This window comes from Mus caroli, chromosome 1 (genome assembly GCF_900094665.2).
Source record: "Mus caroli chromosome 1, CAROLI_EIJ_v1.1, whole genome shotgun sequence".
NCBI classification, from domain to species: Eukaryota; Metazoa; Chordata; class Mammalia; order Rodentia; family Muridae; genus Mus; species Mus caroli.
The window spans coordinates 56,831,058-56,845,733 of record NC_034570.1 but is presented as its reverse complement, the minus strand read 5'-3'; the positions used below and the strand labels follow the sequence as shown (position 1 = coordinate 56,845,733).

At 45.0% G+C, this 14,676-nt stretch overlaps 1 protein-coding gene across 3 annotated transcripts in view; it reads right to left on the bottom strand.

Moving 5' to 3' along the window:
* Positions 1 to 590: 590 nt before the first annotated feature.
* Positions 591 to 14,676, bottom strand: part of Nrp2 (neuropilin 2) — a 113,328-nt gene continuing 99,242 nt past the window's right edge. For 2 of the 3 annotated variants that reach the window (XM_021167901.2, XM_021167983.2), the window contains exons 16-17: positions 4,558 to 4,608; positions 591 to 1,904 (exon numbers count right to left, since the gene is read on the bottom strand). In XM_021167901.2, the coding sequence (XP_021023560.1) occupies positions 1,600 to 1,904; positions 4,558 to 4,608 (356 nt within the window). In that variant the 3' untranslated portion in view covers positions 591 to 1,599. The remainder of the gene's footprint in view (positions 1,905 to 4,557; positions 4,609 to 14,676) is intronic. The other variant, XM_021168063.2, reaches the window with a different exon arrangement.

The following is a 14,676-nucleotide window of genomic DNA, read 5'->3' as shown; positions in this document are numbered from 1 at the left end:
GACTCAGTCCACTGTGGGTCAGCCATGGTAGGGGGGCTGGGAATGGAGTCATTGGGGCAAGAGAAGCAGGAGGAATGCCTTAACTTGTGAGACTGTGGTGATTCCTACCTAGAGGAAATTACATTTTTCTTCATTGTTTTCAAGGCACTTAATAAAAAACACATGAACTGCTCTGTGTGTGTGTGTGTGTGTGTGTGTGTGTGTGTATGTGTGTGTACATGGCACATATGTGTATGAATAAGAACTCAGGTCTCCTGAGGTTGAAGCTGTGTGTGAGCTGCTCCATCTATAGAACTTGCCGACTTGTAGGCAGAAATGCATGTCCTTGTACTTACATCCCTATAAGGATGTAGCCTCCCACAAGAAATCAATGTTCTTAACCTATCAAGGAGACTCATTCAACAAAATGTCTCTGTCCACACTGGTCATTCTTCCCAATACAGGCTACATTTCTCTCTCTTCCTTTGTTATTCTTTCCCTCTGCTCTGAGACTAAAGAATAGAGACTGCAATATCTCCCCCTTCCTCCCTCCCCCCACCAAGTGTATGTGTGCCTGTGTGTGTGTGTGTGTGTGTGCACATGAGCTGCATATGAGCATGCTGTGTGCATGTGAATATATGTATACGTTGTAGAAGAACAAATAGGAGGGAAAAGAAAAGGCAAAGCCACCAGCTGAGGCCCTACAAGGGACACCCCACAGCCACAAACTCTGGGTCTAGATTAAGGAATGGCACCCAGTCATCAAAGCATTTTAAGGCTTGTCTGTGTCTAACCATAGAGGTGTGTCTATGGATTCTTGTGTATGAAGTTTCTGTTATGTTTTACTTTAAATCTTAATAAGAAAGAATTGTTCAAGCTGACCCTAAAATGGCAATCTTCCCCTGGATTAAAAAAAGCTAAAGGCAATAACATCCTACTTCAATATGCTAGGGCCGGAAATGGCAGCTCCTAGGGTTGGCTGGCGGAACCCGAACACACCCCAGCAAGTCTCTTGAGTTGGGAGACCATCTGAGGGTGAGCTAAGCTGGGTGGCTTTTGTTTCTTAAGTTCCATTTCTCAGGATGGAAGGGCTGAAAAGCCCCTTTGCTTTTCAAGTGTTGACTAGAAAGAGATGTGGAGAACAGGGCTGATCTCTCCACTTTCTGCACCGGATAAGCCATCCTCTTCTGCCTCTTTGAGTTGCTCACAGACCAAAAATAAAATAAAATAAAATAAAATAAAATAAAATAAAATAAAATAAAATAAAATAAAACAATAGCAATCATAATCATAACAAACCCACAAAGGAAACAGAACTGTGACTCCGAAGAGATGCGCTCCTGTCTGCGTCCCGGCAGAGAACACGGGCCCGGTTCCTGCATTAACTTGACCACCACAGTCCTGGTGGGCAACGATCCCCTTCACGGCTGCATCTCCCTTTCTCCCTAGACTGGCCTGTCTGTCCTGTCCATACCTTCAGTATTCTGGAAAAGTTTGATCCAGATTATGGCATTCAGTTTCCAAAGGGAAAAAAAACAAAACAAAAAACAAAACTGTAATCTTCGCTAGCCCCTCTCACTGGAATGAAGCGCCAGAAGCGATCCAGACACAATCGATTGGTCATGCCTCCGAGCAGCACTTCTGATGATGGATCTTGGCCTTGTGCTTGAGGCCATCGTAGAGCTCAAAGTTGTAGTTCTCCAGTGTGGTACAGCTCCTCGAACTCAGGCCAGAATAGGAGCAGGTGCAGTAGAGGAGGAGGCCCGCACAGGTGGCCCCCAGCAGGACCCCCAGCGAGCTCATGGCGATGATGGTGATCAGAATGGGATCTAGGGTGTACAGCCAGTTCTTTTCTTTGCCAGATGCGGGGTCGCCAGCCCCTGAGGTAGAGGAAGAAGAGTTGCTCCAATCTCCTTCATATTCATCTACGACACAAAATACACACGAGTGTAGGCATAGAGACAAACCCGAGGCTCCCCAGACCCAAGTCACGTTAGGGCTTAGCAGTAAACAGCAGGCACTTGGGAACCTTGCTATATCCTAGCTGTGCCATTTGAAGCATGTAACCTAAGCCCTTCTCTAGACTCCAGTTTTTCATTGTAAAGTGAAGATGGCAATAAAATGGCCTCCCTGGGTTATTAGGAGGCTTAAGTGAATTAATAATTGTCAAGTGCTTGCAGCCTGGCACAGAATAATTGCTCTCTCTGTGTCTCTGTGTCTCTGTGTCTCTGTCTCTGTCTCTGTCTCTCTCTCTCTCTCTCTCTCTCTCTCTCTCTCTCTCTCTATATATATATATATATATATATATTCATATATATTATACATTACATATATTCTATATGTTATATAGAATATATTATATATTACATATATTATATCACTTTATTTATTTATAAAGGGTATCCCAGGCTGGCCTTGAACTTGCCTCTACTTCATGCGTAGAGGGACTATAGACATGTATCACCATATCAAGATTTATGTAGTGTTATGGATCAAACTCAGGGCTCAGTATTTGCTAGCCAAGCACTTTGCCAACTGAGCTGCAGCTCCAGGCCCTACAGATAAGATCTTTAAGGACTGGTGATATAGCTAATGATAGAATACCTGCCTAAAATGGATGGGGCCCTAAATTCAATCCCCTGTACCACAAGATTGGTAGGTAGGTAGGTAGATAGATATCTGAGACTTAAGTAAGTTGGCTTACATTATGTATGTTCAGATTTGATATTGTTTTTGTTTGTTTTTGCTGGGGAAGATCAAACCCAGGGCCTTATGCGTGCTGAGCAGGTGTATCACCACTCTGCTGTACTTTCAGCCCTCAGGGTTTAACAGACTCCTTGGGTTTACTTTGCAATGCTTAGGACAGCCATGTGTCTCAGGCACACCTCTTTGTTTGACTTCTCATTCCTCATTTCCAGTGGCTTTAAGTTAAATCGAAGGACTGGCTGAGATTGTTTTGAGCTTCTGCACTTAGCATTTCTGACTATATACATAACAGACCTCCTTTCTGACCCTCAGACCTCCCCTGGCATGTAAACTTTATTGATACAGGTTCAATTGGCCTCCACTGTTCTTGTTTAAATTCAAACCTGCTGAATATCAAGAAGAGGCCATTAGGCTGGGCCCTAACCCCAATCTAACTGGTACCCTCACGGAAAGGGAGAACATAGACATGAACAAACACAAAAATGTTCATGCACAAGCCAGGGAGAGAGAGGGAGGGAGGGAGGGGAAGGGGGAAAGGAAGGGAGGGAGGGAGGAAGGGAGAGAGAGAGACAGAAAAAGAGTAAGAGGAAGCAAGGGAGAGGGAAGGTAGGGTGGGGAGGGAGGGAGGGAGGGAGAGAGGGGAAGGGAAGGTAAGATGGAGAGAGAGAGAGAGAGAGAGAGAGAGAGAGAGAGAGATCCTTACAGTCTTCAGAAGGAACCAGCCTTGAGCATACCTTCATCTAGGACAAGCCTCCAAAGCAGTAAGAAAATAAATTTCTGTGAATGAAGCAACCAAGCTCTGTGGCCTTGCTCCAGTCACCTGAGGAAAAGGATATCCTGACATGTCTAGTGTAGGAACAAGACAGGTGAGGTTTGAAGGACCTGGTGAGCAGTAACTGGCACCAGACAGTGAGAAAGCAGTTAACACAGGGCCAGCAGCCAGCATTCTTCATCACCCTCCCTGTGCTTTGCTCTTTAGTGCTTCTGTTTGATCTCCTGCAGACTCCAGTACAGGCCGCTTGTGCGCTTTTGCCCATAAAAGGAGAACTGCAGTGGGTTTTGCAGGGAGATCCTGCACTCAGCTGACAAGGTGCTGCTTGGGTTTGTCACTCTAGTTTCTATAATGACATTTGAAGTTTCTGATTAAGGTCAAGTGAAAAGCAACTGTTCTCCTGAATGTTCACGCTTGGTGTGAGGTTGCTCTGTGCGTGGGATCCCAGAGAGCAGGCCTGGCACGCCCACTGCTGAGCTGAAGGCAGAAATAACACCTATGTGTTTACATGCCCTCCCAAGACTCTGGAATTAGCTTCCAGAGTATGTGCATTTGAAATGCAAAGCTAGAACTTGGAATAAATATGAAAATATAAGGCGGGACGTGTGGACAAACCCTCTAAATCTTCAAGAAGCAACCTCTGGCATCTTGGCTAGTATTACAGTTTCCATGTAAGCAGTGGAATGAGCTGTCCACCATAGCTGGAGACTGCTCACGCTCAGATAATTCACTCCTTTCTGTGGAGGAGGTCATGGAAGTCAATCAGTGACAGCAAAGAGGATGGGGGTCAAGCAGTGACGGCAGAGAGGGGCTCACTTTACACTTCAGAAGGGATTTCCCAGGCTTGACGTCCATCCATAGAGAAAGTTGCCTGTTTCAGATTAGGCCAAGGGGATCCGGTAAGCTTTCTAAATCTGGAGCTGTGACCCTGGCAAGGTAATTAATAGTTCCTTCATTCTTCTCTGGGTCCTTTTCACTTGTATTTCTGACCGATTGTTCTAAATTCAGGTCCTCCAATAGCCAGAGCATTATTTTTGTTGACGTTTTTATAACCAAAGTTGGAATTTTGTGATTATCTGTTAAATCATTGTAATACCCACCATCAATCTCATCTTCATAGCCCTCTCCCCCATGGGTTTCTGGGATGTCCACTATGAAAATAAAAAAAGGGGGGGGGAACAAACACACCAAATTATCAGAAATTCTATCATCACAGCTACAAGGCAAAGAGCCAACCATTATTGATTGAGCCCGACTCGCATCTCAGTGAGCGTCTAGAGAACTATACCCACGGCAAGATCACTTGGCATGCATGCTGATGGGTTCTCTCTCCTACAAAGGAGCTTTCTTCCAACAATGACCAGAGAACAAACTGAGGAAGGTCACATCTCCAGTGGTGGGAAAGCTCAGTCTCTTCCCTTAGCTGCCGTTCATTACTAGCTGAGGTTGGGGCTTTCTAGGAAGGTCTCTCAGCTCCCATGTTACATCCTCAGCCACCACTACAATGTCACATACTTAGGTAGCCAACTGTGACGCCCCATATGTATGTACCTAAGAAGACATATGACAACTGCAAGAAGTCATGCTTCATCATTAGAGGGCTTAATATGAAAGAACTGGAAGAACGCCTCAGTGTCCCCCTCTCACATGTGTGGGGCTATCTCTTGTCTTCCTGTCCCAGGCTATTTTTGTGTTGCCACCCCCCCCCCCACTGCCACACACCCCGTTTAGAACAGATCAAACACAGGTACCCAATCTGACTAGTTCCGGCTTAAATAGAGTTAATTTGCTCTGAAATTTTTCAATATGATCATTGCCCATCTTTTTATATTTTTTTGTATTTTTATATTTTCCATCTTTTATATGATAATTTGAGGAATGTACAAGATGGGTGATTTATGCACAAAACTGCCCAACTTGTAGAAATCAGAACCAATGAAAATTACCCATCTAAAATGCTAAACCATCTAAGAAGATAGTCCAGTATGTGATAATAAGCAGGGTCGTTTCATTGCTGCCCGTGTCTCAAGCTGACTAGGACACCTAAAACCTCCAGGAGCTGAAATAGCCATGAGAAGAACGGTGGACTACATGGAACAACATCTTGTCCATCAATGTTGTGTATCGGAGACCATCTCCTTGACCGTGAGCTGAACTGAGGATAGATCTATCACTGTCATCCTGGAAATCTACTCATTTCCAATCATATTAAAAGTCTTCTTCATTCCTGGCCAGAGTGTTGAAGCACGCTCACATCGGTCTCTAGAAAAGGACACCCGGAACAAGCTGCCAAGATTCACCGGAAAGGACCACTGCCATGTGGCGCCAGTCCTCTGTGAGTCCAGCCTGTTCCTGGCATGCTTTTAGTATAGCAACTGGCACCTGCAGGCTCTGCCAGCTTTCCTACCTCGGTGCCCATTATTCTCCAGGCCCCCACAAAGCAGGCTGTTTCTTTGGAATGAAGATGTGAAGGTGATTGGACAAGACACAGGTGGTGTCTGTCACAGGGATCACAGTGAGCTTATGAAAGTCAACCCAGCCTTTTTTAAAAATAGGGTTATGTATTGAAAAACAAGAGGAAGCTGGAAGAAGCTCACATTCCTGACAATTAATCACTTTGATGGAATGCTCACATGTCTTAACATTTTCATGAGCAGAGGATACAGGATCCTGGATAAGACTATTAGAGTCAGATATGGGCAAGAACCTTGGGGGCTCTTACCAGTGACCTTGGGTCCAATCCCTGCACTTGATTTAGGTGTTCGGCCTCTGTCAAAGACCATGAAATATCATGGAGGGTGGAGTGTCACCTTGCTCCATCTCATACCCCAGAGAAGAAGACCAAGGCCACCACTGATCATAGACTACAGAGAGACAATATGGCATTGGTCTTGAAGGGAAAAGAGCAAATATAAGGCAGTGACAGTGAGGATATTTCCTATTAGGCCCGTCATCTCTAGAGGCAGAGGACTGGTGAGTCGGTTTCCTAAGAACGGGCTCATTCCTAAGTTTCAGTGGAATCGCTTGCTCAGCCCCAGCTGAGATTCCGCACCTGGAGAAGCAAAGGCCACTTAAGGTAAGGAACACTTCGGTGGCTCAGCTCTGCTCTTGGGATAATCACGGTCCCAGGAATGTGGATGAGTGGGAAGGGGTCAAGGAAAGGATACGGTAATCAACATTTTCAAAAGCGCATCTGTTCGCCAAGCCTTAAAGAGCAAAGAGCACACTGGGGAAAACCCAAATAAAAGGAACATTTGTACAAAAACCAATTTACTTTGATAGCAGTTTCTCCAGTCCCTTTGCTCCTGTTCTTGATATCTGTATTTGATTAAGAGATTTTCCTCTCAAAAGCATCTTTGCTTTTCCCTGGCCTTTTGCTTTTTCGGTTGCACACACTAAGTGAAACTAGAGATGCTTTTATTTATTGGGTTTTTTGGGTTTTTTTGGTTTTGTTTCTGGATGAAGGCTGCAAGAAGGTAGTTAGTTGCATAGGGAGTTCTGGAGTTCTGGCAAAGACAAGGTAAGAGAAGGACTGGCAGTTGCTGTCACAAAGTCTAGAAGGAGGGGTCCTGGCTCCCACATGAGACAGGAAGAAGGATGAGTTTGAGCACCAGGCAGGGAGTGAGGTAGCAGCTGTGTGGGAGGGAGAAATGTCAGCCTCGGGATGCCGAGCCAGCTAGGAAACTGAGGACAGGTTGTAGATGACAAGGATTTAGAATCTCATCGCAATGGGAGAAACGTTTGGAGAAGATGATCCAAAACCGTATTAGTGGTAAGGTGTGTTTGTGAGTGTGAGCTAGGCTAGGGAGAGTGAAATGGCCACACCACACAGCAGGATAGGTCAAGGACAGATCTCACCACCCACAGGACTTCCTCTTTCAACCTTTGTGCTCCTGTGAGTCTGTGTGGAGTCAATCTAAGGTCAGTCTGACCACAGAACTTGACCGCTAACTCTCAAGGCCTAATGTACTTGGATACTCCAACTGAACTGGACTAACGGGAATGCTGAGACCTGCACACACACACATGGAAGCAAGAGAATAGCCTCAAATATTATTCTTCACCTTGCTTTTCATGGTTTCTGTTTTTGTTTTAAAGACAGTCTCTCACTTGGCTTGGAATTTGCCAGTCCAGCAAGCTTGGATGGCCAGTGAGCCCCAGAGATCTGTCTTGTCATATCCAGTGCCTGGGATAATAAGCATATATAATCACCCTTAGCATTTTTACATGGCTTCTGAAGATTAAACTTTGGTCCTTACACTTATGATGCCAGCTGTGCCATCACCCCGGCCTCTCCATTCTATCCTACAGAAACCAAGCAGCAGCCTTGACTGAGATCCCAAGTGGTAGGATGTGGTCCTCTAGAGACTTGGATGGCTCGGTGGCTCATCACTTTCATGGTATCTTCTAAAGGCTTTATCTGTGATCTGAAGTTTGGAGCTTTGAGATTCCCCATGCTAGGCATCACCCAGGAAGAGGAGGCTGAACCACACTCAAAGCACAGTTTCACCTAACCAATTGGCCAACTATCACTTACAAAGGTTTACTAGGTGCCCAGAGACCACACTAAGGGATTTGGGTAGTAAAGATGTACTAGATCTGGTCTCTAACATTAAGCTTCATCAGTATGACTGAGAAACAAAGGCACCAGAATAGCATAAGGGAAAATGAAGCATTTGTAAAGGGGACCCCACAGTGCTGCTGGAGCCCAGGGGAAGAATTGGGCAAATGAAGCTAGGCCCTTGTCAGCTAGGAAGCTGTGGGAGCAGGGAGTTGGATGTTTCAGAGTTCAGACTACTGCAGGGTAGGCTTGGGGGCATTCCATGTCCACATCTGTTTGACTGTCAGGATCACATCTGAGCCTTTTCACCCACACATTTGTCTTTTGGCTTTTTGGCTTGCAATCCTTTGTGACTCACAAATCTCCCACCTTGCATTTATCCACCAGCGAGGCAGAGTTCTGCCCACTCTCAGCAGCTGAAAACCAGTGCAGAGAGATAAGGAGACAGACTCAGATGACTGAAAGCCACTAAGTAGTTAAATAATACAGTTTGAGCTGCCAAGGCAGTAGAGTTGCCTCCATTTCAGAATGAAAACAACCCAACTAACAAAACCCTGGCTGCACTGATGCTGCAATGGAAGTCCAACCGAGGTCCAGGAGTCCCCTTGTCTCCTCAGGTCTCCCTTCTTTTAACAGGATCAAGAGCCCATAGTTACAGGAAGATGAATGTCTCAAGTTCTTGCCTAGCTCCTGTTATGCTGTGTTTCAGAAAGAGAGATACCATAGCTAGTTGCTAAAACCTCTCTGGGCTGCTCCAGAGTCATCCTGGAAGAGTCAAGTATGGTAGTGTCTTGCTTAGCAGACTGCTCTACAGCACAAATGGTGAGTAGCCATGCCCGGTCACAAGCAGACTGCTCTAATGGAAAGTGTTTCTCCCTAAGGGGGCCTGGAGTACTGCCTGATACTGTCAGACCCATGCTAATCAGCAGGACACCCCTTGACACTCCTACCTGCAGTTGGGAAACGCCCACCAACCTCTCCTGTAAGGGCTCTCTCTCTCTCTCTCTCTCTGTCCCTGTCTCCCCACCCACCCCCACCCCCATTGGGATTCTCTGGGGTTAGCATGCCTTCATTAGTTTGCCTTTCTGTAATTTTTAACAGGAAATTCTCAGCCTTCACTTTCTCCACTTGTTATGCTATGGTTTACTGTGAGAGTATCAGCCTTCTGTGTACTTTCTGCATCGTAAAAGGAACTTCACAAGGTTGCCAGGGGAATGGGCAGTCTGCTTCAAACCGCTGGCTGCCTTCAGATAAATAATGTAAGACAGTCCATCCCTGGGTCACTTGCATGGGATCGTTTCAGAACATGATACACATTGATTTTCTTCCATGAGGCCCTTCCATGACAACTCTGGGCAGGGGCTTAAGAGACCAGACTTGCCACCCAATGCATGGGACAAAGACATTCAGAGGAACACTTGGCATAAGCATCACTCTGTACTGGAACAGAGGTTCCATGGGTGTACAGGCCCTCCAGGCCAGGAGCAGATGGTCCTCTGGTCCTAGGTCAGAGCCCCTCCCTATCCTGACCTTTCTGAGTTCACTCTGTGCCCCTCTGCTCTGGAATTCCATCATTAACATTTCTTTTTTCTTTTCTTTTCTTTTCTTTTTTTAAAGATTTATTTTGTCTTGTTTTAATGTGTGCTTGTTCAAGTGCATGATACATGTTTGTGAATGGCCACAGAAGCCAGAAGGGGGTATTGCATCTCCAGGAGCTGGAGTTACAGGTGGCTGTGAGCTAGTCATCCACAAGACAGTATACATTCTTTAACAGCTGAGCTATCTGTCTCTTCAGCCTCCATCATCTGCCTTTCTGCTGAGGGTTGACATACACAAGGAGACTTCCAAACACAAGAGTTCTGTCATTCACACTACCCCTGATCATTTCTTAACCTGGCCCTGTCTTCTCTTAAGTCATTTCAAAGAACATGGAAAGCACAGAGCATTGGGAGTCAAAAAGTTCCACATTTTCAACACTTGCTTGTTTGACTTTGGAACTGCTGCTGTTAACTGGAGACTAGGGACATGATGAAATGGGTACCCCGTGGTCCCCTCTTATGTCTCCACCTTAATTAGGGCTGGGCAATAACAGCTTATAGAAAACTAGTCTTTGATGCCTACTGAAGCCACTAACATTCAACTAGCTTTGAAAGAATTCAAGAGTCTCTTACAGGAAACCTCTGGACACTTTCATTTGTGAAGGTACCAGTGTCAACACTTCCCTTTTAGAGATGAAGTGGACTGAGGAGGGTAGAAAAATACAAGAAGCCACTGAACAAATCATCCAGAGACTGAAAGCAAGCTATGGATTTTCAGCACCTTGTTCGCAGCCTGTGATTTATCTGGGAGATGCTCTGGGCTGCTGAGAGCTGTTGCTGGATTTGATTCCAAGTTCCTGAAGCTCCCCCCACCCCTGCCCCACACACACCCAGCAGCCAGCTAAATCAATGGGTCATTCAGGTGGAAGTCATCTTCAGAAAATTCTCTCAGCCATTCTGTTTTATATTTTTTCCCCAGCAGGAAGCACAACACTGAGATCTCAATAAACCAGAAATAATGGCGGACTAAAGAGATATTTCTTGGCACTTCAAAATGTTTAATTTGGTTTCGAATTTAGTGTTGGCTGAGGGTTCTCCCTCCCCACCACACTTAATTTCCCTAATTCAGTTTGTTCATCCCCAGTTGCACTGAGGAGCCAGAAGTTCAGATGTTGCTACAGCCTTTGCCAAATCTGCATTAGAAAGTCAGGCTACTTGAGAGCTCTTCATCTCTTGCTGGGTTTGGCCTGAGCTTAAGAGCCCAGCAGATGATCCTTTAGCATAGATTTTTTCGGGGTACAGCCAAATGTATGGAGGGTCACGGGAAAAAAAAACAAAACAAGTTTTGGAATTTTTCCATGTGGTTTCCATTAGGAAAAGACAAAGGGGGTTGGGATGCGCTGACTGGGGGAGTGTCGGCTTGCATGCAGTCATTATTTTCTATTATTCGTAGTTAAAAACCAGGAAGAAACCCTTAAAAGGCTTGGAAATATTAACTGGAAATGAGCAGGCTGTGAAACGACCTAATAACACCTTCAGGCATGAAGGCAGATGAGCAATCGGGCCCAGGAACTCTCCACTGAGCCTCACCAATGGCATGGAAATAAGAAAAAAATGCAGCCAGAGAGACTTTATAATATGGATGGGCTTACAAGTCAAGGGAGAACATTCTGGCATTTTTTTTTTAAACCAACTAAGTCTTTGAAAAGCCAGATATTTCCCATCCCCCAAAGTAGGTATATAAACAAGCAATTGGCTCTCTGCACTCTTTTGTTGGCTAGTTCCTATTAAGAAATGATGGTGGGGGAAGGCATAGAGAATCTCAGGGGAAAAGTGTTCTACCTCTTTCCCCACATTCCTAGAGATGTAAAAGAAAATAATTCTTCTAAATTTATATGCCAGAGATTTTTCTTTTCCTAGGGAGACTTTTGACATTTCTTATATCCCCGAGTCCCAGTAATCAGGAGGTACTGAGCCGAGAGGTATTGAGCCAAGAAGTACTGAGTCAAGAGGTACTGAGTCAAGAAGTACTGAGCCAAGAGGTACTGAGCCAGTCAGCTTGTCAATGCTGACCAAATGCCTGAGAGACACTAAGGAGGAGCTGTCTGCTTTGACTTATGGCTCCATGGGACTTAGTTGGCAGCCACTGGTCCCATCACTGTGGGCTCTCAGGAAGGCAGAGAACATGGAGAGAACAGGCCAAAGCTGTTCACCTCATGGTAGCCATTGGGAAACAGACATACACATACACACACACACACACACACACACACACACACACACACACGCACACACACACACACCACACACGAAGTGGTGAAGGACAGGACGCACCGTTCAGAAGCACACCCTCATTAACCCACTTTCTCCAACCACATCCCACATTCTAATAGCCTGCTCAGTATTCCTTACCAATGGCTTAACCCATTGATGAAGTCAGTACCCTCCTGACATCTCTCCCTTCAACTCAGGAGCCTTTGGGGACATTTTTACCCAACCCATAAAGTAAACATAGAAGAAACATCATCACTCAGGTAGAGTGGTTTGATGCAATCATGGTCAAGAGGGAAGACGAGGCTGAAGAATCAAAACCAAATGGATATTTTCTAAAAGGTTAATGAATTCTACTATTCTTTTCCCATGCATGCCCCTTATGAGTTGGGCTCTGCTCAGACATTCTCATAAGTAAGAATGAGTTACTCAATAATATAATTTTACTGTGGCTAATAAGGTTCCATTCATGCTTGCTGGGGGTCGAGAACTATGGTCTCAGCAGAAAGATTCTGTTGGCTTTAGATTTGTTTTCTGAGAAGAACTTTTCTCTTTGGTGGAAATACCAATTAAACCCTTGAGTAAAGGACTCTGACCTATAATTTTTCTGGGAGTAGGTGTTGGAAGAAGGATGGTAGAGAGAGTGTAAAGACATCAGAGAAGAAAAGGGACCACCAAGTCAGGGGAAGATGAATCTGAAGATGAACTGCACTTGGCACAAAGGTAGGGGTGGAGACTGGGTCCTCCTTGGGAGAGATAGAGAGGCACTGTGGCCCTATCTGGAATTTCAGATCCAGGAAGTAATGCTGGGCCCAACAGTTTTAATGAACATTATTGGTAGGGTCACACTTTTGGTCTACAGTTGGCTTGGACTGAGGTGTCTCCTTTGGAGCTCTCTGGACATACCCATGTTAGCTTTGGTCTAGGTTCTAATGTAATGACCATCTTCTTGTTCTCAATTCCTTACGTTGGCATTTTCCAAGAGGAGCAAGTGAGAGGTACTCAATAGCCTCTCCAAATCATTACCCCTCTTCTACTAGACCTCAATCGTATAAGGAAATACAAACAATGAAAAGGTCCTTGGTGCTGAAATGTCTTTCAATAAGTAGCAGATCATCAGCCAATAGGATTTTGGTCAGGGACACATCCAGCTCAAAGTGCTTTGCACACTCCTACCATCCTGGGAGCTGGTAGCTTTCTAGTGAGTTGCAGAGGTATACTGTCATCTGGGTTGGATTCTCTGCTTTGAGTAGTGATGTTATGAGAAGGGATCAAGAGTGTACCACTTGCAAAGAGAAGATAAAATAGGATAATGTGTGCAGTACCTGACATCTGGAGCTTACCAGGTCTCATACTGGCAAGACTGTTTCCTGAGTCAAGTGTTCAAATCCCATTTCCAAGAGGAAGGGACCCTGGATCTTTGGCAGATAAGATAAAGCTCACAAGGCACATACATGACCCTACACATTATTTCCTATGCTCAGAGCTAATGTGATATTATTGTGACTCTCTTGTCTCACATATAATAGAACCCAAGGCAGTGCTATTGTTAGAAATAGTGTTTTGGATTCAGGTCTCTTGGCTTCCCCTCCTGATGCTATTCCTTGCTTGAGCTCTGTGGGGTAAACAGATTTGCCTACATATCGAGACATCCCACCAGAGAACAGCCCTACTGCCAATGCCTTTCTTTCATTGCCAAAGCCCTGAGCCTCCTTGGAAGAAAGATCAGTGCCTCCTCTCAGCCCACAAGATCTGTTCCTCTCAGGGCAACACCCCTTGGGGGAGCATCTGGACTTGAGGCTTCCTCTTGGCATGTGGGTCTACCTGAGGTTGCTGGAATCATTCTGTCTGCAGTACAATGCTGTGCGATGACCTTAAAGAATATTTTTACATGAATTTTTCAGTAGAAAACATAAATAAATAACAACGAGGCACAGCACAGTCGCTCTTTGGAGAAACCAAGCAGAACTCATTAATCATGGACAACAGGACTCTTTGCTGAACCCAGGGACAGAATTAACTTGGGCCACAGCTGCCACTTTCAGAAAGGACTGTATTCTCCACAACTTGGCAGTGAAAAAAAGTATTTTTTTAAGTCCTAGAAGTAACCCTTGAGTTTCAAATTCCCTAAAACTGGCCAAAGTCTTCTGTGGCAAGGACTGTGCCTACTCTAGAGAGTCATAGAGGTTTGGTGGCTTGTTCAAATACGGCTGTCTCCCAGTTTCTGCGATTCTCCCAAATGAAGACTGGTTCCTTCATCGATAAACCTTTCGCTATTTATTAGCAATGTTTATTAAAATGTGAACGGGAATCCCTGAAGAGGCAACGTCAACAATGTCCACTGCAGTATCGATGCTAACAGTAAAAAGCAAACCAAATAACAAAAGAAAACTGGACACAATCTGAACAGGGACAACACAAATGGGGACAATTAATAAGTGATGGCATATCAGCACAATATGACTGGGAGGGGTGGAATAAACCTGACCATGCCTACGGAAGGATCTTCAAGATGGCATATGAAAAGAAGCAGGCTGTCCAGCCAAGAGAAGAGACACTGTGATATTCTGGTGTATTCGGCAGCTAAACCAAACCGCAGAATTTGACACGAACTTGTGTATCTATAAAGGTATAAAGAGGTGACTTCAAATTCTCTTTGTGGTCACTTCTGGGGAGGAGAGTGGGATTGGTTAACAATAAAATGAATTATTGCCTTTTCTGTATTATTGTACTTTTGGAAGGTAGCCATATACACTTGTGAAATGAGAGACAGAAAGACAGACAGAGAACAGAGACAGAGACAGAAATACAGGAACACACACACATACACACACACACACACACACACA